This window comes from Anoplophora glabripennis, unplaced genomic scaffold, assembly GCF_000390285.2.
Source record: "Anoplophora glabripennis isolate ALB-LARVAE unplaced genomic scaffold, Agla_2.0 scaffold135, whole genome shotgun sequence".
Lineage (NCBI taxonomy): Eukaryota > Metazoa > Arthropoda > Insecta > Coleoptera > Cerambycidae > Anoplophora > Anoplophora glabripennis.
In genome coordinates, this window is record NW_019416236.1 from 101,359 (window position 1) to 129,200 (window position 27,842).

Genomic DNA, 27,842 nt, shown 5'->3' on the forward strand with positions numbered 1-27,842 from the left:
AATAAAAAATCAAATAACAGACTAATTAAAATAAACTAAAATATATCGGGAACTGTTTTCTTAAATTATATTAAAATATATAAAATTTAAAAATGAATTGATCTTTATGGAAACACTAGATGTGTTCAATATTATAGATATCATTTTTTTTATACAGTACTTACGTTTATTGAAAATTATTATTATAAGTTGAGATTAATTGGGTACTTATATTCGATTTATCCAGTGGGATACTCAGACTTGGACTGATGGAGAGTTAATAGAAAACTCACTGATTATATTGTTCACTGTTGAATCTACAGTGCTTTCGAAAAGTAACAAATAAATTCATTATTTTTTAAATTGAGAAGTTTTCGAAAAAATCCCCTGGCACGTCGATTTTGTTTTTAAAAAAGGCACTTTTTCACATATGACCCATATTTGTGACGTCATCGTTGTTCGAGATATGACGTCATCGACAATTTTTTTAAATAGCAACCCCCAATTTTGACCATGCCATTTGAAAGAGCGTGTCCTTCTACATACACAGATCATGAAAAATTATGTATGGTGTTACATAACAAAAATTTCAAGAAAATAATGTTTGAAGATTTTAAAATTTAATATTCACAATACTGAAAATGATAATGATTATGTAAAAATCGAAAACTTCTCAATTTAAAAAATAATGAATTTATTCATTACTTTTCGAAAGCACTGTATAATAGTAAGTACTAAGTAGTAAGGCTCTTGCGAGTTAACAATTTATATTTTATTTTACAGTGAGCAATTTTATTTTACAGAGCAAGTAGAGTTTCTATTATGGCAACAAAAACATAGTCATACTGATAATATTTACATATGTAAGAGGTATAACGAGAGATTAATGTTACTGACTTTTCCCATGAGGAGTTAAGATTTTCAAGCTTTTAATACTTAAAATATTATTATTTATACTGTTGCCTCTGCAAGGAAGAAAACATATTTCAGTCACTTGTTATGGGTGAATTCTCATCCCAAAACCTGTCCTTGTGTACGCCACTGCCTTTATATGAAAATTATAATTAAATCTTAGAAATGATTTGGAATTTGCTTTTTATTATTGATCCTGAGAAAAAATATTAAAGTTACTTATGTATATTATAGCTTATTAGTTTCTGAATCTTTTATCTTTAATAAGATTTCGAATACCTACTTAAGTTTATCCCATTTCCTCAATTTGTTCTGTAATATTTCTCATTGGAAATTTGTCCTTTTTTCAATTTGTAAATTATTATTATGAATTAAGAGTGGGGGAAAATAAAATAGTATTATCTTCTAAAACAGTATTTATTTTTAATTAATAAAAGAAAATATAAATTATATGTACATGCTGCTCTGCAAATGACAGAAAAAGGTAGAAGGTGATAAGATCAAAATAATAAGATGAATTTTTCCTGTGAACCTATCATTTTTTGTTTATGAGATAAAGGGCCTCAAAGATAATTTTTTATAATCAAATTTTAGCCACCCTTATTTCCAAAAAACAAAGTGTGCACTGAAACTTAATAGAGGTAAGTTTTTGAGGGTGTTAAATATGTTAGTGTTGCATTAGTTTTTTACCATCCACTAGAGAAGTCGTTAGCTGCTATCTCTTCCAGTGACAAAACCTTTTTGAAGTAAAGTTTTTTGTGTATGCCATACAGTTTAATTTTACACAAAAAATTCACTTGTTTTTGAAAAATAAAACAACTGACTGTCCCAAAATCAGTCATCTTGTGTTCCTTAATGTACAGGATGTCTGGAAATGTGGGTTATATTTCAAGAATAGCTTCATTGAATGGAAATAGATTAATGTGAATCAAATTGCTTTACTATACATATCTTTTAAAAATTTTTTTATTTCATTTCCATGAAGGTCCATAACTGTTTAAGGAAGCAAAATTACCGAGGTAACTTGTAGGTATCTAAAAAACAAAAGATGGTGGTCCATATCCAAAAACAGTCTTAGCTTTTGATGTTCCATCACCCCTAATTTTTTTTTTATTAATTTTCGGACCAACCTGTATATTTAAATACAAATTAACAATACTTAAAGCTTTAGCCTCCTAATTTCATCCCCTTTAAAATCCGTCCTGAAAATAGAAATTATGTGTAAGAATACAAGTTTCATATGTGCAACAATTAACACACATTTGCAGATTTTGTCTTGCCATTAAAAAATAAAATAGAGCCATTCATGCATGAAAAGTTTGAGCAAAGGTCAGGAATAAAAAATGTTAGGAACCACTTTGGATAAATGTAGCTGTAAATGATTGATTAATTAAAAACTTACCTCAAAGCCAAAACACCTTTCAACTCTGTTGGAGTTAGTCTCCACGTTAGTGCACTATCATGATTACCCCAGTAGTCATGAATCTCACTTAACTGTTCCAAATTAAGCACGGTTGCAATTTGGGTCAATCTAGCGAATTTATCTCTTACTGACCAAGAAGTCGTAGTTGTTATGTAACCTGCTAACGTTCTGACTTCCTTATCTAGCACAAGTCCTCCCAACTAAAAAATCATTGTTACATAACTTTGACATGTCTTAAATTTACAGGAAACTTTACCCTATTAAAAGTACTTTTCAATATAACTTTCTCAAATCTCTGAGTTACTTCCGTTGTTAGTACTTGGGTGAAGCAATCATAATTAGAAGATGTCAAAATGTCTTTAAATGAGGAAAGTAGAGTTTCTAGGTTCATAATAAGACTTTGGACGAACGATTCACCTGCTTCATATACATTTAATTCATCCTGTAATTATAATACATGACAAAATATAAAATATTAATTAATTTCTTTGGCACATATATTTTTTACCTCTGTAAGATGATGGTTCATATTTAAGAAAGCGTCGACCCAAGGGTTAACTCTTGGTTTTATAGCAGTTGATCTTAACTGTTGTATGCCGTAGTCAATTATGGCTTTCAGATTAGTAGTAACGGAAGATAAACCTGAGAGGCAACTTTCCAGTTTGCCTCTTTCATTACTATTCATGTTTGGTAAAGCTTGTTCTATCTCCTTTAGGACATGCTCACATAGGGCATCAACGTATTCAGTACTACTATCTGCATTATTTAGAGCAACCTAAAATTATAATAAGAATTGATGTATTTTTCTGTTTGTTTGAGACCTATGAAAGTACGCTTAAATATTTATTATAAACCAACTCTTACACTAAAGGAATCAGTCAAGGGTTACTTTAAAGCATAGCCAAAAATTTCACACCGAAAAAAGAAAACAAGTAAAAGAATTAAATAAGGAAAATAAAAAATAAAAAGAAACAAAAAAATTAAAAAATTAAGGAAAATTTGTGTATTACTAAATCAATGTTTTGTTTATTTAACCTAATTAAGATTATAATTTTAACCTACAATATTCATACTTAAAAATGTTGCATCCTGAAGAACTTTATGTTATATAAACAAAACATTGGCTTAGTAACAGTAAGGTTTATTAGTCCTGATTCTGAAGAACTTCACTAATCACTGTTGCAAGAATAAATTCCATTATCTTTTTTTTTGATAATTTTTTAAATTTATTTTTACAAGTAGTGAAAACAGAAAGTATTCTCAAAAGAAAGAAGTTTAAACAACAAACAATTGATGGGTAGCAAACACTAACATCAATACTTATATAAAAAAATATTTCAAACACAAGTTGTAAGTCAGTACAAGTATAAAGTTTTCAGTCTACAATATTTAGATTTTTTTTTAATGAAACGATAAATTTAACACAGAAATATGGAAAATTTCATTTCCGGTCAATTTTATTAAAGTATGTTAGGGTCTGTTTCTTATAGTTTGAGAGATATTCAGTTTTTCATATTTAAAAAATGGATGCGAAATACTAGCGGAATTTTCAAAACCAAAATGGTTAAATGGTGAAAAATTGCAAATTGCAAATAAAATTATTGTCACAGCAGCCACAGTTTTAATAAAAATATACATTAAATCAGCACAAGGCATAAAAATGCATACCAGTAATAAAACAATAAAAAGAAAAGATGTAAAATTAATAGAAAAATACTTAAAAGATCAACAATAAATGTCCAGTCTACCATTTTGTTAAACATAAAATAGAATCATAAATCACCATAAAAGTTAGATTGATAGATTGTAGAATCTAGTTGATCAATTAAAAGGCTTCATTCTATCCGCTTATGTGAACAATGTTGCTTTAAAACAATGGCATTACTGTTTTGGAAGAATGGAGAATATTGGAAACAGTATAGTTGCAACTATTATTTTCTAATGAAGAAACAGCAACAAAAAAAATATTAAAAAATCCTCACAAGCTATAAGAAATGTATTCCAACACACTTCAATAAAATCAAAAGGGAAATTAAATTTTATATATCTGTCTGCCAAATTTAATAAAGGGTTCCATTTAAAAAAATAAATGTCCATGATTGAAGATATTGAAATTCTGAGATCCGTAATAACTATTTTTCTATTTGAAATGTATTACGTAATGTATTTTCATATTTTCATGCTTGACTGAATAGTGAAAACTGTGTCGTTGAGGATGAAGCCAATAAAAAATACAACAAATAACCCCGAAATGGTACAACTTTGAACCCAATATTTGCTTATCGTAGTAGTATAATCATAGTTACATTTTAGGTAGAGCCCACAAAAATAGAATAACCAAAAATAAGAAACTTATTTAGTGCAACTTATTTTTAAACAATTTTTTATATTGCTGATATACTGATATACAGAACCATAGAAGAATCCGTTTTATATGGGTCACCTTGTATAAAATTATAGAAGAAAATTAATCATTCTCCTATATATATTAAACTTACAATAAAAGCAGTTCTAGATTGTTCAGTATCTCCAGATTGGAGTCTCCCTTGTTGTATGGAAGTTTGAAGCACGTTGTAGGCTTGAGTAAGGTCCAAATAACCAGAGGGATACCCTTGCCTCAGCCTACTTTTCAAAATTTCACAGAAATCACTCTCTAATACCCTACAGGCGTTATTTATATTTACGCATATACCATCTAAAGATCCAGTGGATATTGACCTCCTAAAAAATATATTCTAGGAGATTATTTTTGAAATTATTCGTAATAAAACAACGGAAGTATTTTTTTATAAAACAAACATTAAATTTTTGTCGATATCAAAACTTATGACTTATGTACGCACCTTGTGCACTTTCTAATAATAAAGAAAGTGTCATCAACCATACTAGAGGTTTGTTGCGACTGATCTAAAGTATCCATAGCTACAGCTTTAGCCACCGATTCTTCCATAAAGTATTGTTCTAATCTAAGGTAATGAGACAGCAGTTCATGTTTAGTTTGACTCAAGTCACTATTTTTAATTAGCTGCTCTAGCAATTTCAAAGTTTTTTCTTTTTCATTTGCATTAGGTATCCCCACCTCCACATCAGCCTAAAAAAATACCAAATTACAGAAAATCTCAAGTACCAAATATTTGTTGAATTTATTTTCTATATAGGTTGTTTTCTAAATGGTATACAATTTTATATGAATTATCTGATTGATGACTTGAGGAATAAATGAACATGGTTAATTAATTTAATAAGAGATTGTATTACCAAATATTCACTTAAACTTTTTTAAATGAAAAACACTTTAAATTTTTAATTATTTGACTCGTTATTATAGACTTATGAAATATTATATCACAGAGTGATCTTAAGAAAGTGTACTATTCAAAGAAAAAATATAAGTGATGGGTAGCAACTGATGATGTGATCAGTCACCTTAATTTCTAATTAAATAATAAATAATTTGAAAAATTATATTTCAACTGAAATGGTGTTTTACTACGATTACAATATTTATATCATCAAAGATAGATGCATCAGTGTTTTTAATTTTTTTTATTTCATAAGTAGCTTTTGACTTTGTTAATTTTCAAAACAGAAAAATAAATGAAAGTAAATTATTGACACGTAAAATATTGATTTTAAAAGAATTACCAATATTGCCAAGAAAATTGGTCATTTTAAATATTTATCGACAATTTTTTAATGTTATTTTTAGTAAATGACTACCGCCACCAGAAAATATATAATCCATATAAAAGTTATAAGAGGCACACCATAATAAAAAAAATTGTAAATAAAACTCACCATAATTTTTCTCTGAATAAATTTAAAGTACAATTCACTGCGGAAATGCATGAGTGTTATCTCTCCGATAAGTATATCCAGATCCTTGGGATCAATTTTTTCTAATTTACTAAAACTGGAACTTGAACTCATTCTTGAAAGATCATTGATAGTTTGCATCTTTTTATTAACTTGCCTTGCCTTTGCCCACTCAAGCAGCACTCTTTTCACCTGCACATCACATTCTTTTTGTAATATCGTTACAGCAGAAATCAATCTTCCCGGTCCATAATAAGTTTCGATGAGAGGTTGATGTGTGTCTATTACTCGAGCCAAGCCTTCAAATAGTAATGTTAGGGTGTCTGCGTATATCACACCATGTCTTTTGTCAGAAAGTGGAGCACTTATTGCTGATTTTAAATTTTTATCTGCCACCACAGATATTTTGGTTCTCAAGTACGTACAAAATTCTTTAATTCCTTCTTCATGCATTCCTAAGAGAGGAAATATTTTGAAGAACCTTTCAATTGATACTAAGTCCTCGGTATTAACAGCTTCCGTAAATTTATGTTCAACGATAGCTCTAAGTTGGCTAGTGGCATCTTGCAAAGTTCTTACTGAGCGCAACATGTTAGATATAGTATCCATGTCATTTGCTGTTCTTTTTAGTAATGTCTGATCCATTGACAAAAATCTGTGAACATGTGCTGCACCTTTTTCATAATTCGAATCCATTATAGCTTCCTGTACACCTTGTGAACAAATCTCTAAATCGATTAAATCACTAACACGATGTTGACATTCAGTTACACGACTCTAAAATATATTTGAAAATCAGTTAATGCTAATATATGACAAGTGTTTGAAATACCCGTGCTACATCCAAAGATCTTATTTTACCACTAATTTTTTCAGAAGATTCGGATATATCATTTACTGTATTTACAAGATCTTGGGCTTCATGTTTTATAACTTTTAACGTAGGAACTAGTTTCGCTAGACCTTTAATTTTATCTTCTATGAAAGTTTTTTGGCTAAATAAATTATTTAAGTCTTGAACCAGCGTTTCCTGCAAAGTATTATCAATTTATTATATATTTCAGAAGTACCTTGTTTTTACCTCTTCCAGTTTTAACTTTTCTAGTTCTAATTGACAACTCTTCTGCATTTCTGCATAACTGTTTGATTTGGAATCCATTTGTATGCAAGTGTATTAATAAGGTGCACACATCAAATTAAATCAAATCAAAACATGTTATAAAAAAGACTCGAACTAAAGCAGACCATAACCTTACTAATTTGATATTTGATTTATCAAGTTTTGTAATAAATGTCAAAAGAATTGTTTTGAAGATATCTATATGAACTTTAGTAGTAGTGTTAGTGATGATCGAAAGATGTCGCTGTATTTTCGTTTTGTTTCGTTTCGTTCTACAGTGGGTTTCGTTCTAGGTTACCAAATTTTTTCAAATTTGTTTTTTATCTGAGTGTTAACATTACGTATTTATCCGTAGATCTACGGATTTTTGACACGATGTAAGATTTTTCGATAAATATTATAAATCTATAGATTTTTTATGGTTATTGCTTTTTGAACTCCAGATGGACACGCAGTAGAAACACATGCAAAATTTTCAGTGCTTTTTTCTGCAAGATACTTTGTACTTATCCTTATTAAATAATTAATTACAAGTTTTGTAGTAGGTACGTAGCGAGAAAGAATAATTATTTTATATAAAGGTCGATATTTTTTCTGTAAAATATGGATTACCTATTTTTAGATTACCTATTTCTTTGTTTTTCTTTAATTCAATTAAACTATTTTAGGACAAAAAATAAAATATCATAGAAATGCTGAAATCATTTATTTCCAATGAGTAGGTATTGTTTATAACATTTGAATTATCTAAAACTTATCTTCTAATTGAAATCGGAAGAAATAACACCAAGATACCAAGATATCACTATAATTATATATAATTTACAAGTATGGGCTTATTTTAAAAATATTTAAATACATTTTATAATAGAATAAGCAACCGTCAACATGTATAAACATTTCTTTATCAACATGTTCGTTGTTTATACATATTATATTTGTTTAAAATTGCTTCTCATTTTTTTCATAAAATAAACGGAATAGGCAAACAATATTTCTATACATTTTCACACATTTGCTAAGCTGTACTGAGTTACAGATTTCGTGAAATAACATGCTTCTTTAAATTTTGTGATCAAATCCAAATCTTACAATCTTCTTCAAGATTGTCCCGAAAATGTAAATGGTAGGTGGTGGTTAGATATTAGAAATCTAAAATAAAAATCTAAAATTGTTTCAACAGGTTCCCATGAAGGAACGTCTTGAAACGCTTAATCTTCGAAATACTTACAGCCGGTTAATATTTGAGAAAAGAAACAATATTTTCTAAAATGTTTCCGGAAACTATTGATGTAGGTAGCGGATTGAACAGAGGCGTAGATATTGGGGATTAGTATAACTGAGTAACTATGTAGTCGACGCTACTGGAAATTTTGAAAATCAAGTTAATATTTTGAATTCTGGTGATACTCATAAAGATTTCTATCATTTTATTCGAGATGCAGACTTTCATTTTTAATGTACACTGTACCGTTATGCAAACACGTCAGAGAATTTAAAATAACTTTTTTTATACAACGTTTTAATGAAAATTTCAAAAAAATCAAAGGCATAGAAATTTTGCAAGAGAAAAATGAGAAATTTTCCCGCTACTGATTTTTACTTATATACTATTTTTACCCCTTTTAACACAAATAAAATGAATGTCGAACTAATTTAGCACCATCCATGCATTTAAGTTTAGTAACACATTTTAAATCAACTAAATGTATTTTAATTATAGGTATTTTTTGAGTGGTTATGTAAAAGCTTTTTATTTGTTATTGCTTATTATTTTTAAACATAAATTATTTTATTTTGTTTGAAATTGTAAAAAACAAACAATTAAACTAGGTACTAATATTTAAATGTTAGCAGATTTCTCTTTCTTTTTGCATCTCTGTTATTATTTTTAATGATTTTTTTTAATTTTCACATTGAATGTACACGTTTTATTTATAAAAATGCAAAAATTAAATTTCAGATATATATTTTTTTAATTGAATAATTAGTTCACAGTTAATTAAAACAGAAGTGTGAAGAAACATAATATGTGTAAGTAAATTTTCATTCATATGCTTTGAGGACGGAAAAATGTTTTGGTTATACTTTTTTTGTAACGTTTTTTTAATGCAAAATAAAAATCAGCACTGCATTCGTAACACATAATTTACTATTCCAAATGATAGATTTTAAATTGATTTCAGGTTTTTTGAGTGACGTTTAAGATTTACTTCACGAAATTTGTCACAGATCTAATTATTAGCATATATACGTTTTCCAGGCACTGACGTGTGTGAGTATTTTAAATATAATATCAGTCCTGTGTATTTACAAAGGCGTGATTCAATAATTTTTTTATATAACAGAAAACTCAACATGAACAAAGCTATATACTAATCTGCAGCACTTAAATTTTATAACGTTTTTACATTTTTTAGAACATTGCGTTGCTTTATGACATTCATTAAGTACAACAAAATTAATTGTAAAATATTTACATCCTCCAAATAATTTACAAAATTAGTTATAGATATTATAATTATTATCATTAATGTAAGATTACTTGCATTTTCTTAACTCTAGGTATATATTATGTGTATATTTAATAAATTTTATCGAAACATAACAGTAAAGTAAAACTAAACAATACTGTTGTAAGAAGACTTCTAATAATGATATATTGTTATAAGGAGGTATTCTTGTATTACTTGGAAAAGACATGTAAGGGAATGGAAATGTAATTGGAAATATAACTTGGCTGTGGTTTGTGGTGGACTTCGTAAGACGTTTGATTATGTGTCATTTTAATATTTTCGTTTTTAGTTAATAACATTCAGGGGCTTAAGCAGATTAAAACCCGATCGCTTGTTGAGTTTTTTCTTGGAATGTGAAATTTTATTATAAATTTACTTAAATTTATAAAAAAAGCATCTTAATCCGCTGAATAAGGTCCCTCATGCCACACGATTGTTATAATAGCTTTGTTCCTAGAAGCAATACTTCCCAACAGTCAGACGCTTGCGTATTCCAGTATAATATTTACGCAAGGTTCAAAATTCAATGTTTGGAAGCAAATGCGATTGGGTCCGACTGTTGGAAACTGATTGTAATGCACTAGGAACAAAGCTAATTAAATTTTCAAACAAATGAGTTATGTATAATTTTAAGCTAGGACGACACTGAACACAATATTCGCTATATCTGCTATGTCTGTTATGTGCCATAGCCAACATTATTTTATATCTTAACTGGACGTAAATATAGAATGCGTATAATATAATTATGTATACGCTAAGCTTGCGAGTGTAGTTTTTGAGTTTTTGCTACACTTCTATTCTTCGTATTTCAAAATAACTTTCACTGTTTTAAAGAGGCAACGTCACACTAGAGTAGGGGTCGACAAGTAATTTTAGGTGGGGTCCGGATACTTTTGAAATTTTTTAACGAGGTCCAGAAAAAAAATCATATTTCTTACTATTTTTTTATTTTCATTTGCATTAAGAACTCAAATCAGTCACAATTGTAAAATACTGGAAAAAATGATAAGGGTGGCACTCAAACGTAAAAAAATATTTTTTAAATAATTTATTTGAGTAATTTATATTTTCAAAAAATTTTTGGTGGTCCAGTATTTTACCTTCCGCGGTCCGGATCTGGACCGCGGTCCGCCAGTTGCCGACTCTTGCACTAGAGCGTATTTAAAGGTATGTTGTGTTTGTGAATTTAGATAAACAGTGAAATGTTGAGACTTTGAACCATTCTTAGTTATGTCGCCCTATTGTAACCAAAAAGATAGATAGATAAGTCAACCGAATATTCTGAGGAAGAAGTATAGGTGAATAGTATAGTGATAACAAAAGAGGCGCAAGAACGTAAACAAGACAGTGAACAAGAAAATAATAATGAAAATGAGTACAGGGTGATTCACAACATCCAAAAAATTTGAAAATAGATGCGTCATGAAAAATGCAGTCAATATCGTTATTTTTTTTAATCCTTATAGTTTCCAAGAAAAAAATGATCGAATTGTAATATTTTCACCTTTACAATGTTGGACTACTGTAGTCTCTAGCGTCATCGGAATGAATCATGTTCGCGTAGTGCGCTGTAGGCAGTGCTCTCTCTCTCCACGAGTCCAGCGATTCCGAATATTGAAATCCGATTTTAGTATTAACGTTTTTGTGATAGTGTTTATATTAGTTTTTCAAGTGTTAAAAATGGCTTACGTGTATAGCAACTCGGATTTGATGGATATCGTTTTAATCTATGGTGAAGCAAGACAACATTTGTGTTATGGTGAAGCAACATTTGTGTCAGTTCGTAGAAACTAGGTAAGACGGGCCCAAATGTGTTTACACGTCGGTGGACAAAATTTTGAACTGTTATTATAATATCAGGAATGTCAAATTATTTTAATAATTAAAACCACAAATTAATTTAATTAATTAATAATAACAATAGAGGCAAAAGTAGTTGAATTTGCTGATATAAACTAGGTGTTATAAAATTATATTTATTTCTTTCCTTAGGAAATCCAATTTTTTGTTTGTTCATTTTTTATTACACTTTGCTGCCGTGCCGGTAGCCGACTGCATGCTTTGCCTTGCACAAGGTTAGGTTTTACAGTGGACCAGTTACCAGTGCCGTGCAAAAGTGTATTTTTAAATCATTTTCGCACTGCCCTTTTTGATTTTTTTTTACAAAATTGTATTTGTAAGAGTCCCCTGTTCATTTAAAACACTTTTTTGGGGTAAGTTCTGAATCATCCTGTGTATACGAATGGATGTTACAAAAACAACTATTTAATCAAGATTAGCGGTTTTAAGGCCTTAGTTAGGAATATTTTACCCGACTTTGTTGTTCTCGGGTTAGACTCTGTGAAGGTGGACTCGCCATAAGAGCCCCTAGGCCTTCCCTGATGTTCATTTCACTTCTTATTGTTGGCTCTAAAGTCGCCATGGACGGAATCGCTCCTCAGACAATTGTGGCTCTCTGAGACGTTCTGTAGGAGTCTCTATTTTGTCTCTACCATTTACAGAGGTCACTATTGTCTGAGAAGTGGTTTCGTCAGTAGCAGCCCTAAATTCGTTTCCAGAGTTTTGGCTAAAGAGAGACTACTGGATGCAGAGTTTTAGCAACTTGTTGGGTACCTATTAGACGTGGTTTCTAGAAATTACAAATAAAAAAACTAAAGGGCGATGGAATACTTTCTATAACAGGTTCGGCTTCTAGCGGTCAAAATACATAGGTGGAAAGAACAAAAAATTATTTATTTATATATACGAAGGTACGAAGTATATTAGGTAGGAGCTAAAACGAAAATAATAATTAATTAAATGGAATTATGTAGTCGTTGAACATGGAATTTCATAAAAGTGCGACATATCGCTGGATTCGTATTTCTTCAGCCAACCATTTACGAAAGACCAATATGTCGTCCATAAGAAAAAAAAGTTGGTTAGCGTAGGTAGAGAAGACCTTCACCGTTATAATCACAAAGATGTTTTATGCCTTGAAACTGAATTTTGTTCTTTATTAGCAAATGAGTGGAAAATAAAAAAAAGTTTTTCCATTTTATTCCTCATGTTTTAAGTATTATTTAATTGAAATCTCTCAAATATAATTTCAAGAATACTTTCGGTAAAATATTGGGCAATAATATTATAACCTGAGTCAATCTCTAATAGTTTAGTTTATGGTATTCCTACAGTCTTCCATAAAAACAGTTTCAGCTCAGTGTTATCTATTTATCTTGTTTCAAAATTACTATTGCAAGCCTTTTAGTTTGCATTTAGGTGTGATAAGGAAAGGCACCTTGCGTAAACCCCTGTGTATAGATCAGCGTATCCTATCACTGTGAACTATACCGTAAATATCATATGCATTCTGTGGCTATATCGGACATAGTAAACACAGCCAGCATAGCGTTCTGTGTGAATATAATACGCTTACATATATCGAAAGTAGCGATCTTAGCACTTTGAGAGTCTCTGGAGCAATAGGTTATTATAGTGTATAGTATTTGTAGTGTTTGTTGTTCTCCTAAAACTGAGGTTTGAGATCATCCAAGAGTTTTACAAATTAATATCACAAAATTTAATGACAGTAGAGTGAAGGAAGTCTAACGTTAATGGCTAAGGAAAGAATGACTACACATCTTCGATACTATCACATATGTATAAGTAGGCAAATAACGTGCAGAACTATTTAAGTTTTAATCACTAACTACAAATTGTGCCATTATATCACCAGTTTCTTTATGACGAATTTATTTAAATTTACATTATAAATATAAATAAATGAACATTTACCCTTATCCTAAATAATTTATCTAAATATAAATTCCAATAAAAATTGTAATGGTAGTGAAGTTGATATTGAGACCATGTAAAAAATTAATAGAGTTTAGAATTTCGGTAAAAAAATCTGATATATTTTGTTTACTTCTAGAGAACCACTATATTTTTCTTGTATTTAGAATATATTTGTTTACTTGACATATTTTTGTATTTGACTGAAATGTTGTGCTTCCCTCTAACAACTACATCAGGGTGGATATGCAAGAATGACTAGATATTAAATTTACCCTTCTTAATATTTCAGTACATCAAGTTCTAAACTAGACTCATTCATAACAAAAATCTGGTGAATTTGTTTCATATTAGTTTCCAGCCAAATACATTGTACAATTATTGATACGATAACCTATCTAATTATTTAAAACATCAGTCCTGTAAATGTTTAATGAATATATCTACACAATTTTAACAACCTTTTCTTCAATTTACAAATGACAACAACAAAACAACGCGTTGGTAAAATAATACATCTTACTAATCGTCCCACTTGGCGAAAGCCATGGGATCGCTCACGAAAAGTCCCGAAGTGCTACTTGTTGTCTGCGTGGTTGGATTTGATTTGTTGATCACGGATTTCGTGTTGTTCGTTTCCACATTGTAGCGCTGCTCGACCTGATACTGCTGCGCTGCGGGTTGGCTGATGTTGTTTTGCGCTTGTGGCTGGGCCCATGATGGACAGTGATCCCAAGTCTTGTTAGGCTCCCAGTCGTACGTCGGCTGGTTTTGACTGAATTTTGGTTGGGTAAATTGAAATAAATATGTTTTACTTCGTACCTCTACAATATACAGGGTGGGCCATAAATATGTACGATTTTACGAATATGTACGTTTCGAATGGTGAGTGAGAGTGAAGCACGAGTGGTGGGGAGGGATTCATTAGGTGTTTATTTCGAATTGCATTATTTAAAACACATGTTAAAACATTTACAGGTTCCACTGTTAATAAAAAACCTACAAAATGAAAGACAAGTTAATATGAAACGGGGAAGTAGTTAAATAAATTGGAATTTGTATAAAGGTAGATCCCGGATCATCAGATCTCAAAGTATTTGCATAAAAATACCTTAAATTGCATCTTTAAAAGGTACAATTAGTGCAGAAATTGAAACCGATTGACCTCAATTTATCTTGAAGAATTTCACTGAGGTCGGGTCCAAAACGTAGTGCAACAAATGAGTATACACTCATACTGGACTGGTGTATAGGGCTGTTATTTTCAAGCTGTATTGTAGGTAGGACCAGCCTGACTGAAATACGGCCTTAACAGTGCTAAATCGTTATCCAAGCATTTTCTCCTCGAAAGAAGCACATTTTTACTTGACCTACTACTACTAGAACCAGGAAATTCTCTACATTCACTGAAAGGATATGGTTTCAACAAGACGGAGTCACATGCCACACATCGAATGAATCTTTGCCTGTCATAAACGAAATGCAGAAAAACTCATATAACTTAGAGGAGGTATTTCATAGCCTCCCAGAAGCCTTGACTTGTATCTTACTGACATTTGTTTTTAAGAAATGATTTTCTTGGACCTCCACTTTAATAATAAAAGAAATTTTCAGTACTGTGTTTTAGTTAATTTTCGAATCCATCAACCTTTATAGTTCACCCTGTACATTGCGAATAGTTTCAAAATTGAACATACTTTGGATAGGCAAAGACTGAACTGACAAATTTAAGGTTGTCATAATTTTTAGTCTGCTACTTTGATGGTTGAGCTTTTTTGCTGAGTCGAGTTTTGATTTAATTTTAAATCATCCTCAGGAATTATGCATAAAACGGGTTGCAATAGTGTTTGGATTGCATTTACAATGTACTTGTAACTCCTAAATACCGACAAACAACTAATTACTACAACTCCAGTTCCAATTTATTTCGTATAAAAGCAACCATTTTGAGACATGTATGTACAAGCCAGGAAATTTTAAATTTATGCAAATTGTAAACGAACATATACCTAATTATCAACAATGTTGGTATTGATTGTTTTAATTTTCTTTAGTATGAGGATATCCTTACTACACAATGGTAGATATTTTTAACTCTCCAGCAAGATAACTATTTTGTCAGATCTAGGCGATAGAGCTCCTCGATATAAGGGCTTAGTTAGAGTTTTGCCAAAACAAAATGTAGTTATTGCTTGAATCAAAGTAAAATTTTCTTACTTTCGAAAAAAATTAACAAATTATGTTCTAGAAATTAATTCGAACAATTCAATAGTTTTCTAGGTAGGTATCACAAATTCAGATTAAAAATATTTAAAAATTGTAATAATTTTAAAATGTTTTAAGATAAATTTATAATTTTAAAAGCAAAAAATTAATTAGATATTGTTTCAGACAATAAAACTTAGCTTAGCTTAAAATGTTTTAAGATAGATTTAAAATGAATATAAAATAGGTATTTTCTTCATTACCCACCAAACCACAATTATTTCTTTTAATAAAAAACAGAATAGACATTGCAGCTTGGTAAATTTTGCTTACGCAAAAAACAGTTTAATGAAAATTAGAATAATAAACGGTCAAATAGACTTTCTATTAATTATTATTAAACTATTATAACATAATTTATTACACTAATGAAGAAAAATATTTAAAAGTTATTATTTATGGTGACAACATATTAATTGTCAACAGTATATTAGAATATAATAGTAAAACTGTATGCTTTACCTAAACCAAAGTCAAAGACATTGAGAAAACTTGTATAAAACTGCAATTTTGAAACTGGAAAATTAAAAACAATATGAATTCCTGAATATCACGATAAAATTTTATTAAAAAAGTATCTTCATAAATTTAAACATTTTTAAATTGTTAAATAAATATTAATCGTGCAATAAAAAATGGAATAAGCTAAGTTTCAGTTCTTTCAAAAAAATTATATTTAGTAATCTGCAAAATACTATCCCATTTATGATTTTACACCCAGTAAGTATGCCTATATGTATCATATATATAATAAAGTTCATAGAACGAGATTCAATTGTGAGGAGGCTGTCATTATTTTTTTTAACTCACCTGAAAATACTTTGATCGGTATAGGACGATGCGCTGTTAAATTTCGGCTTTTCGTGGTCCGTTACTGTCAATTCGATATTTTGGTCGCCGTCTGAGCCCTCCTCTAGCGTACTGTGCTTGATGCCGTAGTAAAAGTACATTATAAATCCCAGAGTCATCCAAATGGTAAATCTAACAAAAGTGTACGGCGAAAGTTTGAGGATAAGGTAGATGTTGACGGTTATGGCAACAACAGGAATAAAGGGCAGCCCTGGTGTCATAAACATAAGCGAGTTTCTGAAAATAATGTTAGTTACGTAACAAATTTAGAAGTAAAATTTGCTTGAAAATATATGCAAGCTTATGCGAAATTTGATACCACATTATGGGATTTCATAGAAGAATTCAGTGTTTAAAATTAATTGTTTAATATATTATACTTGTAACTTTCCCTACGAGAAGTAATGTTTTGGTAATCTGCGGATCCAGTCCGAGTGTATTGCTGAATAAATTTATTTTATGATAATGATAAATACAGGGTGTAACAAAAATAAGGTTACAAACTTTTCCAGCAGATAGAACACTTAAAATTAGTAGTGGTACTTCATATAAAATTTTTGCCTATAGTGCTTCTTTGGTGAGGGTGTTGAAAAGTTGGAATTTGGTATATCCCCCTCATAACCTGAAACCTTCAATGATTAAGACTGTAATTCAGGTGTGGAGATATGAGGAAGCCAAACCAAAAAGAAATATAGGTGAATTTCTAAATTGCCTGTTCCCTTTAGAGCAAAAAGTGTAACTTCAGTTATTTTCGGGCGAGCCTTCGTTCTCCAGCTATTTGATGTACGATGAAAAGTTTGTTGGTTTATTCGTATATTATAACATTTTTGCTATTAACAAAATATCACATAATAAAATGAAACAAACATGCTAATACAAACTAATGGATACTTTTTCTCTCATAACAAATGTTGAAAATCCATTCTCCTAGATTCAATACACGCTCGGGCACGTCGAACCATATTTAAGCGTACCTATCCGTTGAAATATTCCAGGATAATTACAGATTCCGTCACATGATTCATTAAACGTCGTCGAAGCATATCTTCATCGGCTATTGGCAATTCATATACTTTGATGGAAATGAAGGCTGATGGGGAGGGAGGCACCATCGTGCATGTACCATAAATTAGCTCGTGTTTCTAATGGTACATCTTCCAGAAGTTGCGGTAATATATTTACTAAGAAGTTATAATAAAGATCTCAAGTAAGACGTTGTGGAAAAATGTAAGGACCAATTAGATAATCTACTATAATACCCGCCCACACATTTATCTTAAAGTTAACTTGACGCCTGCCTTCAATTATTGCACGAGGGTTCTCATCTGCTCATTGATGTTCATTATGGCAATTATAAATACTATTCTTGGTAATCTTGGGTTAGTCGTTTGCTGTATAAACCATCTGCAAAAATTTTCTCTCATAGAAAAATCAGTAGACGTGAGAGCTTGAACTCGTTGTAAATGATAAGGGTAAAGGTGCTGCTCCTATAATACCCTCCAAGTGGTCATTTGGTTAGTATTAAATTGTCTGGTTAATTGCCGAGTACTGACATTTGGATTTTCATCAAGAGCTTCCAAAATAAATTCTTCAACNACTTTTCGCCTCTCTTCACCAACTCGATCACTTCTATTTATACAATGTTTTACAATACACTTGCCCATGATAAAACGTCTAATTATCGAAATCACAGCGATGCGTACACATCAAATGCTAGGACACGACTGAGCGCTGGGCTCCAAATCAGGCTCCAAAGTGTTTTCACCAAAGTCGCTCTATAAGCCAGTCTAGGTGGTCTGTGATATTTAAGCGTACCTTTCCTTTAAAATATTCCAGTATAATTACAGATTCCGTCACGATTCATTAAACGTTGTCGAAGCATATCTTCATCGGCTATTGGCAATTCATATACTTCGATGGAAATGAAGGGTGATGGGGAGGGATGCACCATCATGCATGTACCATAAATTAGCTCGTGTTTCTAATGGTACATCTTCCAGAAGTTGCGGTAATATATTTACTAAGAAGTTATAATAAAGATTTCAAGTAAGACGTTGTGGAAAAATGTAAGGACCAATTAGATAATCTACTTAATTCCCGCCCACACATTTATCTTAAAGTTAACTTGACGCCTGCCTTCAATTATTGCACGAGGGTTCTCATCTGCTCATTGATGTTCATTATGGCAATTATAAATACTATTCTTGGTAATCTTGGGTTAGTCGTTTGCTGTATAAACCATCTGCAAAAATTTTCTCTCATAGAAAAATCAGCAGACGTGAGAGCTTGAACTCGTTGTAAATGATAAGGGTAAAGGAGCTGCTCCTATAATACCCTCAAAGTGGTCATTTGGTTAGTATTAAATTGTCTGGTTAATTGCCGAGTACTGACATTTGGATTTTCATCAAGAGCTTCCAAAATAAATTCTTCAACCTCAACTGTACGAGCTTTTCGTGATCTTCCACTTCCTAGTAATGCAGTGGTCACTGTGTGTTTTTTTCTAACATTTCAACATCCTGTATCTTACCAAGGAAACACTTTAGGCAAAAATTTTATATGAAATACCCCTACTAAGTTTGTAACCTTATTTTTATTACGCCCTGTATAATATTTACAATTTTATTACAGTTTTTGATTTGCCCATAACTTTCCAATTGCTATAACTTCCAGAAAGCTTCTCGTAATAGATAGTTAGATCTAACAATAGCTTTAAATGATTCTTCTTGCCCTAGATTTGTATCTATGACCAATCTTGTGCAGAGTAAAATTGCATCATTAAATATAATTTTGTAAGCACGTGCTGTCGAAGATATTAATAGATTTTAGAGTTTAACTAATTGTAAGTATATGAACATTTATTTACGTTTATAGTGTTGATGTTTTAACAAATATAATGCAGTGTCTAAATGTAAAAATTGTTTAAGGTAATATCACCAACCTGTTTTGAGGTTTCCTCGATATGACGAGACAAACCGCCACGATGCCGAACAGAAGAAGGAGGACGAAACACGTAAGAGTGGTGTTCATACTTTGCATTCCGAATACGATTATTAGGTCGAAGATTATGATGAGGATATATAAATTCCCAACCATTTTCATTACGAACATTCCCGACTCTTCCGTTGCAGGTCCAGTGTCTACCCAGGGGAAAATTGCCGGGCATAGATACGTGGCAGCCTATAAAAAAAAATTAATGAAAGTCTGTCATGGAATAATATTCTTATTTATAAAGTCGTGTTTATGCGCAAAAATAGTTTATCATGATTAAAGTCTGCACGGAATGTTGGGTTGTGTGTATTTAATTTTATTAATGGTTGATGATGAGGTCACTAACTTGCAATCTACGCCCAATATATCCTAAACTGGGACCAACTGTGGATCCCACTACACCTCCCGTACTGGTTGCACTACCCCCACCATGAAGAGTTCCTGTCAAAAAAAAATATATATATATTGAAATTGTCTTTCGGCATAGATATTATTACATATTTTCTTTTAAACGTATATTCTATTATAGAGAGTGGTTGTCAAATGTTGTCAAAAGGAATCGAATATAATAATAGATTTTGATAGACATTAAAATATCAATGACACAATATAACACGTGTGTTTTTGTGTTAATTATATTTAGACATTTAATTTTTAGTTTTTATTTTGGATATTTGTTACTAGCTATTTACTAGATATTGCTGATTCAATGCCAGTTGGGGCGTGTAGACCATAGAGTAGTTGTTTCCCATAAATCAGCAGTTAGGAGACTTGTCTATGGAATTAGATATCTTTTGCATACCGAGATTTATGGTATTGAAGAAGATTATTTCACTTTATTTGCCGAAATATTTTAGAAACAATTGTTTAAATCAGACCGGTGAAAATAGACATTCAAGGTTACAATAATTCGCATAAAACTGAAAATTGGTACGAATGTTGGAAAGACCATTATAAATGAAATGTGAAAAGTCCCCATCGATCTCACATCTGCAAAAAAATTTATTCAAGGTCAAAGTTCGGAACTATGGGGTTTTTTGCATTTTTCAGGCAAACGGTAAGTTTTATCATAAAAATAGGTCTGACAGAAATTGTAGACCATGCAATTATCTATAAAAATTGTGGTTACACTTTTTTTCCTAAGAATCACTATTTCTGAGATATAGATAATTTTCAGGAGGCTTTGCCCCAACAGTTTTTAAATTGTTTGAAAAACAAGATTTAGATAATTGTGCTAAAGTTTTTAAAGAGAATAACTGTACTCGACAAGCTGCAATCACCAACGGAATTCGCTTCCTTCTATCTGTATATGGAGCTCCAAAAAAAATTACCTGTTTAGATAAGTTTCGATACTTAACTTTTGTAACAATAAAAGAGTGCAATTAGCTTGTCTTCCTCCAACCTCTGATTCTGCTCATCAACATCTATTTTGCATATATTATTAAGTTCAAGTGTGGCTTGGTAATAAATGGACCCAGAAGACTGGGGTTGGAAGTTAATTGACAATACATTGGAACCAATTCAGACTTTACTCTCTACCTGCACCGGAAAACTCCTCAATACAATTTGCATTTTATTTGCAATTACAAAAAGAGGTGTAGTGCTAAGTGTGGCTGCAAAAAAGTTGGATTGTTTTGTTCATTAGCATGTACCAGTTGTCAAGACCAGTCGTGCTCTAATGTTGAATCGCCATCAAAAGAGGATTCTTACGATATTAGCGAGGAGACATCTGAAGCATCGCTGTTAGAACAATTTACTTGTATCCATCAGGAAGAAGAAGGAGAAGAAGGAAGAGAAGAGGAAGAAGAAGAAGGAGACAGAGAAGATGAAGAAGAAGACATTATACTTGAGGTTCCGTTAGATAATTATCAATCAGACGAATAGTTTTCCCCAAGTACTTGTAATTCACACCGCTTTCATCATTTCCAATAGTACCATTTTTTATTTAATACAATAGTATTTAATTAAACAGGACAACAATAGATCGTGGAATAGGCCTACTGGGGACACCACGTTAAGTAAAACGCGCCAAATACACTACCTCACAAGTGGCATGGAAACGTGTGTATAATATGGAGAACACAACTTTTTCAACTTTTTGAATCGCTATATCTCAGAAATGGTGATTCTTAGGAAAAAAGCGCAAGAACAATTTTTATAGATCTACAATTTTTGTCTAATCTATTTTTATGATGGATCTTGCCGTTTGGTTGAATAATGCAAAAAATCGATGGGGACTTTCACATTTCCTTTATAATGGTGTTCCCAATACTCATATCAATTTTCAGCTTTATGCTAATTATTGTAATCTTACCCTTATTTTTAAGCTATTTTAACCGGCTTATTAATCGTATATGTATAACTTAAAATAGACTAAAAAATTCGAGAGCTAATAATATAATACGTTTTGTTATATTACATAATTCCTACTGTTTTTTTTTTTTTTGATAGACTGATGTCGAATGGACTATTTCTCGAGAATATCTACCATTTATGTATATTTGATTTTGCGAAATATAAATAAACTACTCTTTTACCATTTATGTGAAACAAAATCTAAACATTAAATTATGTATCAGCTTACCATAAAATTTATTTTCTGTTCTATCGGAAACTAAAAATTGATCATCTCTTCCAGAAAAGTCCTCCTCCGGCTCATCTCCTCCAAGGGTATCGTCGCTGTCAGGAGAACTGAAAATGGTGAGTTTTTTAACAAGTTGTTATGTACTTAATTTGATATAAACTATTCAGTTTCATTGCAATTAGGTTTCAAAATCTGATATATTTCGAATGTTGAGAAGTTTTAGTTAGTTATCCAAAACCCAATCCAAAACTATACGGATCATTTCAGATCTTTCTTTTTTAGATATACAGAGTGATTCATAACCCAAAAAAATATTTATTATACTTTCAAATACAATAGCATAAAAGAGAAATAAAAAAAGGACACTTGGAAAATTATTTAAAAATATTTACATATTTACGTAGCACTGGATTTTTGGTCGATTGTAATACCTAATGAAAATAATTTACTGTGGTAATAAATAAGTAACATTTTATCACAGTTATTCCAATTTAGTCAATTCAGTTATTGCTTTTATTATTATTATCAATTCCTAATATTGTTAAATGTTATCAGTAATTTTTAATTATTAATTTGATCCAAAATTTTATCTACTGACTCTTAAACTCATTTGGGTACGTCTGATTGACGTTTTGAGGAATCAAGGCAAATGTTTCTTCTTCTCACTTGTCTTGTAAAATTTTGCTTTAAATAACCATTTTTGAACAAATTACAAAATAAATAAGGAAATAAACAGGAAATAAATACTGCATTAATTTTTTCATTAAGTAGAGATGAACTGGAAACAAACTATCCATGGAAAAATATATTCCTTTAAATCAGAAATTTACACCAAATTAGCTGTAACCGCTGGGCGCACAATATACTGAACAATTACCTTGTTTATTATAGCGATACAATATAGATGAAATGGCGACAATTAGGGTGGGTGTGAGTGGGGGTGAAGCGCCACTTATCGGAAGAAGTGCGGTCGTTTAATTCGAATGTAATTATTAGCCAGGCACAGCGAATGTAGCCCTCGAGGGCACTTTTGATGGCCCTTTCCGGTTAATGGTGATAATTTCGTTTTAATGCATCAGTATGGATCGACGTATTAAACTGCTCCATGTGGCGGAAGGTAAAGCAGATTAGCTATATTACGCTGTCACACGAAAAAGATTTCGTTGATGTGCACTCAGTGTGACAAGAAAAATATGTCTTTTAGTTTATAGCAAGCTATACAGGCTGTTACAAATTCGCTTCTCACTACAGGGATCTCTGAAACGGTAAGAGATACGAAGTAGCTTAAATGGGTGGCTTAAAGTTACGTTATCAGGGGATCAACATTATGCATATAAAAAATCAAGGCTAACATGATTAGTTTTCGAAATATATGAAAAAAAATCAAAATTTCGGAAATCCGGTTTTGTTTCATTTCAGCCTTGTTTGAGATGATATTGAAAAAAGAAGAATTCTTTCTCATGGCAACTCTTTGCCATCTATCGAATGACACAATCAATTTNTTTGATCCAAAATTTTATCTACTGACTCTTAAACTCATTTGGGTACGTCTGATTGACGTTTTGAGGAATCAAGGCAAATGTTTCTTCTTCTCACTGGTCTTGCAGTCGTAAGTCATTGGCAGCAGCAGTAATACATTTAAGTAAATCATCAATAGCTTCCACTTCAGTACGATAAATTGCACTTTTTAAATGCCCCCATAAAAATAATCGAGAGAGTTTAGGTCAGCAATGACCACGCCACCGGTCCTCGTTCAATCTGCCATACTTTTTGAACAAAAAAAGGGGCCCACCGTAGTTCGAGCAGCTAAGGGCATTCAAGAAGCTCAGGCACATTATGTCCAAGAAATTCTAGACATTGGGAACCATCCATTCGAATAAATATTCAAAGAAAACGGTGCTGGAAATGTTGAGGCAGGTGGATTTTTAAGTTTAGAGCATTTTTTTTTATTTTTTGAGAATTTTGCCACCTTCGAAAATATTTCAAAATTAATGAAATAAACCCTTCCGCCAAGAGGATTGGTCAAAGGTAATTTTTATGAAAATAGTTTTGCCTAACCAAAAATTAAAATAAAGTAATAAAGTATGTATGTAGTTATGTACAGATGAGATAAAGTTTTTTAATTTAAAAAACTAATTAAAAGTGCCTTAAGTATACAAATAGGTACTTTGGAAACATTATTTTATAATTTTTATTGAGAAATAATGACTTTTTTATGTGGACAAGCAAATTTATTAGAAATTTTATCAATTGTAAAATTTTTCTTTAAATAACCATTTTTGAACAAATTACAGAAGAAATAAGGAAATAAACAGGAAATAAATACTGCATTAATTTTTTCATTAAGTAGAGATGAACTGGAAACAAACTATCCATGGAAAAATATATTCCTTTAAATCAGAAATTTACACCAAATTAGCTGTAACCACAGGGCGTACAATATACTGAACAATTACCTTGTTTATTATAGCGATACAATATAGATGAAATGGCGACAATTAGGGTGGGTGTGAGTGGGGGTGAAGCGCCACTTATCGGAAGAAGTGCGGTCGTTTAATTCGAATGTAATTATTAGCCAGGCACAGCGAATGTAGCCCTCGAGGGCACTTTTGATGGCCCTTTCCGGTTAATGGTGATAATTTCGTTTTAATGCATCAGTATGGATCGACGTATTAAACTGCTCCATGTGGCGGAAGGTAAAGCAGATTAGCTATATTACGCTGTCACACGAAAAAGATTTCGTTGATGTGCACTCAGTGTGACAAGAAAAATATGTCTTTTAGTTTATAGCAAGCTATACAGGCTGTTACAAATTCGCTTCTCACTACAGGGATCTCTGAAACGGTAAGAGATACGAAGTAGCTTAAATGGGTGGCTTAAAGTTACGTTACCAGGGGATCAACATTATGCATCTAAAAAATCAAGGCTAACATGATTAGTTTTCGAAATATATGAAAAAAAATCAAAATTTCGGAAATCCGGTTTTGTTTCATTTCAGCCTTGTTTGAGATGATATTGAAAAAAGAAGAATTCTTTCTCATGGCAACTCTTTGCCATCTATCGAATGACACAATCAATTTTTATATGTAACGATACGTTTTACTAAGACCATCATCAACTTCATTTTTTAAATACGTCCCTAGAAATTTCATTACATTTTTTGCATGCCTTCATGACACCCAATACTGTACTGCCTCAGTCCGAACCAGATGTAGACGTTTTGCCGCGAAAACTTCATCTTCAATATATTTGTTCCAAATTTATCTAGATTTTTTATTTAGATTTCTATGTTTATTGAATTATCGTACACTCTAAGTGTCATTAGACCCTTTGAAATTGAATTTTGAGCACTCATAAGGTCTAACGACACTTAGGGTGTACGATAATTCAATAAACAGAGTTCTAAATAAAAAATTTAGATAAATTTAGAAGGAATACATTGAATATGAATTTTTCGGGACAAAACGTCTGAATCTGGATTTTACAGTGTGTTTTTTAATTGGCTATACAATCACACTTTTTATAATTAAATGTTAAGCATGGTTTTGGATATAATCTAAATGTTTATAAGTATAAAAAAGTGTTAAAAAAACTGTTTTTATGTAAAAATCAAAAGGCCCTTGGCAATAAATTAAAATTCCATTTAAATACAAAACTAAGTTAGGTTTTAAGCTTTAAAAATTGACTTTCTAAACCCTTTTTTGTTAATAACTTTTCGGAGAGAAAGAAGGTTAAAGTTATGCACTGTTGCCCTTAACGGGATGAAAAATAGAATTTTACAAAAACTACCTATTGGTTCTACAGCGCCCATATTTCGCACAGTTTTGAATAACAATAAAACTCAGAACTTTTAGGTATATTTACATTCCAACAAATAACAACCAAGTTATTCCACTTTCTTATGTTCTTTTTTGCAATAACTTAAACAATTTATCCGATTTTAATCTATCAGGCGGCATTTTGTAGGTCTTTTTATTGCGCATATTCCGTATGTTTAACACTTTTTTCTAAAATCAATAGTTTTCCCAATATATTGGAAAAACTGATTTTCGATCCAAGTTGTTAAAAAAAAACATTGTTGCTAATGAAAAAAGATGAGACCTTTTCTACTGTCTTCCCCACATTTCAACAATAAAATAGCGGACGTCAATTCATCGATTTTTCTAGTCCGTTTACTGCTATAGCGATTCGTCTATAATGTAGATAGTGTGTAAAATTGTGTCAAAACTATTGATAACTGTTCTTTTGGAAATACAAATTCAGTCGAAATTGACTTCTCTTATTTTACTTATAAGTCTATACAGGGTGATTCAGTCATATTGTCATTAATTTTACTCGGAAGAACTAATAAAGAGAGAAAATCGAAAAAATATTTTCTCGGCCTTTTAAAAGATAAGCAAATTACCCCTCAACTTCCGCTAATTTGGCGCACTTACATCTGACTGGGACGAACCAGCAGACCTCAAAGCGTTCGAACATTGAATCTACTACCATTAAGCGCATCTTCCGCATTGTTTTCCCGCAAATTTGGAGACTACGTCATACAAATGGAGAGAGTATAGAAAGTGTGCAGAATGCAATATAACCTGCAGTTTATTTCGGATTGTTTCGGGTGTCGGTTGTAATGGCTAATCTTGCGAATTTTGAATATGCGGAAATTGTGATTTTATATGGAGAATATTTACGAAATCCAAATAATGATTTGAAGATACTTTTTTTTCAGCGAAAATATGTATTTTAAAATATTCCCATAAAATTAAAGACATTATGACTGAATCACCTTGTATAAAATAATAAACATTTCTTATTAGTTGTTCTAAAGACAAATACCTTCTCGTTACCCTCCGTACCATGACCCTCTGCGTGGTCTGGGTAGGCAGCGGCGACGGCGACGGCGACGGGATCGGCGGGCCCAGGTTGGCGTCGATCGCCTGCTTGAGCTGGTCGGGGTGCAGCTGATTACCGTAGAAGGCTTGCCCGTTCGGATTCTTCGAAAGCTCTTCTTTAGTCGGCGATCCCCTAAGGGGAGTCCGTAGGCTTTGGGGCAGCAGCTCGACCAGATTGGTCGAGTACGGCTGATATCTTAAGATTAGGACACAGGTTGAGACCAGAGTATAAGCTAACAAGGTACCTGGAAGGGCAATAGAGAGAAAATGTATCTATTGGAAAAATAAGGAAATAAAAATGTTTCAGAAAGTATAAGTTATATGTTTACATTCAGAAAAAATATTACTTTGAATATTTGTATATGTAGTTACGTTGCCATAACTTCCAGGGCTTATTCCTTACGTCAAATTGACAAAAATTTCTTCTAAAAAGATTTTCAGAGATTGGAAGTGTAACAATTTTTGTTCAGCTGTTCAAAAATCGTTAAAATATATATTTCAAATTTGGTATAGTGCCAGCAATATCAGCATTAGGAACGGACTTAGAGGTTTCAACTGCCAATATATCTCATAGTGTNCGGTTAATGGTGATAATTTCGTTTTAATGCATCAGTATGGATCGACGTATTAAATTGCTCCATGTGGCGGAAGGTAAAGCAGATTAGCTATATTACGCTGTCACACGAAAAAGTTTTCGTTGGTGTGCACTCAGTGTGACAAGAAAAAT

At 31.4% G+C, this 27,842-nt stretch overlaps 2 protein-coding genes across 2 annotated transcripts in view; both read right to left on the reverse strand.

Moving 5' to 3' along the window:
• Positions 1–1,300: 1,300 nt before the first annotated feature.
• Positions 1,301–7,373, reverse strand: LOC108906676 (conserved oligomeric Golgi complex subunit 4). Its single transcript, XM_018709999.1, has 9 exons — positions 7,212–7,373; positions 6,963–7,160; positions 6,113–6,907; positions 5,158–5,405; positions 4,813–5,035; positions 2,823–3,089; positions 2,571–2,756; positions 2,294–2,514; positions 1,301–2,093 (listed from the first exon to the last, which is right to left on the reverse strand). Exons 1-9 carry the CDS (start codon positions 7,287–7,289, stop codon positions 2,051–2,053), a joined length of 2,259 nt encoding a protein of 752 aa, XP_018565515.1. The 5' UTR covers positions 7,290–7,373; the 3' UTR covers positions 1,301–2,050.
• Positions 7,374–14,065: 6,692 nt separating this feature from the next.
• The window catches only part of LOC108906677 (cationic amino acid transporter 2), a 132,326-nt gene continuing 118,549 nt past the window's right edge, over positions 14,066–27,842 (reverse strand). The window contains exons 9-13 of the mRNA XM_018710000.1: positions 22,230–22,336; positions 19,992–20,086; positions 19,596–19,834; positions 16,619–16,894; positions 14,066–14,318 (exon numbers count right to left, since the gene is read on the reverse strand). Coding sequence (XP_018565516.1) covers positions 14,066–14,318; positions 16,619–16,894; positions 19,596–19,834; positions 19,992–20,086; positions 22,230–22,336 — 970 coding nt within the window. The remainder of the gene's footprint in view (positions 14,319–16,618; positions 16,895–19,595; positions 19,835–19,991; positions 20,087–22,229; positions 22,337–27,842) is intronic.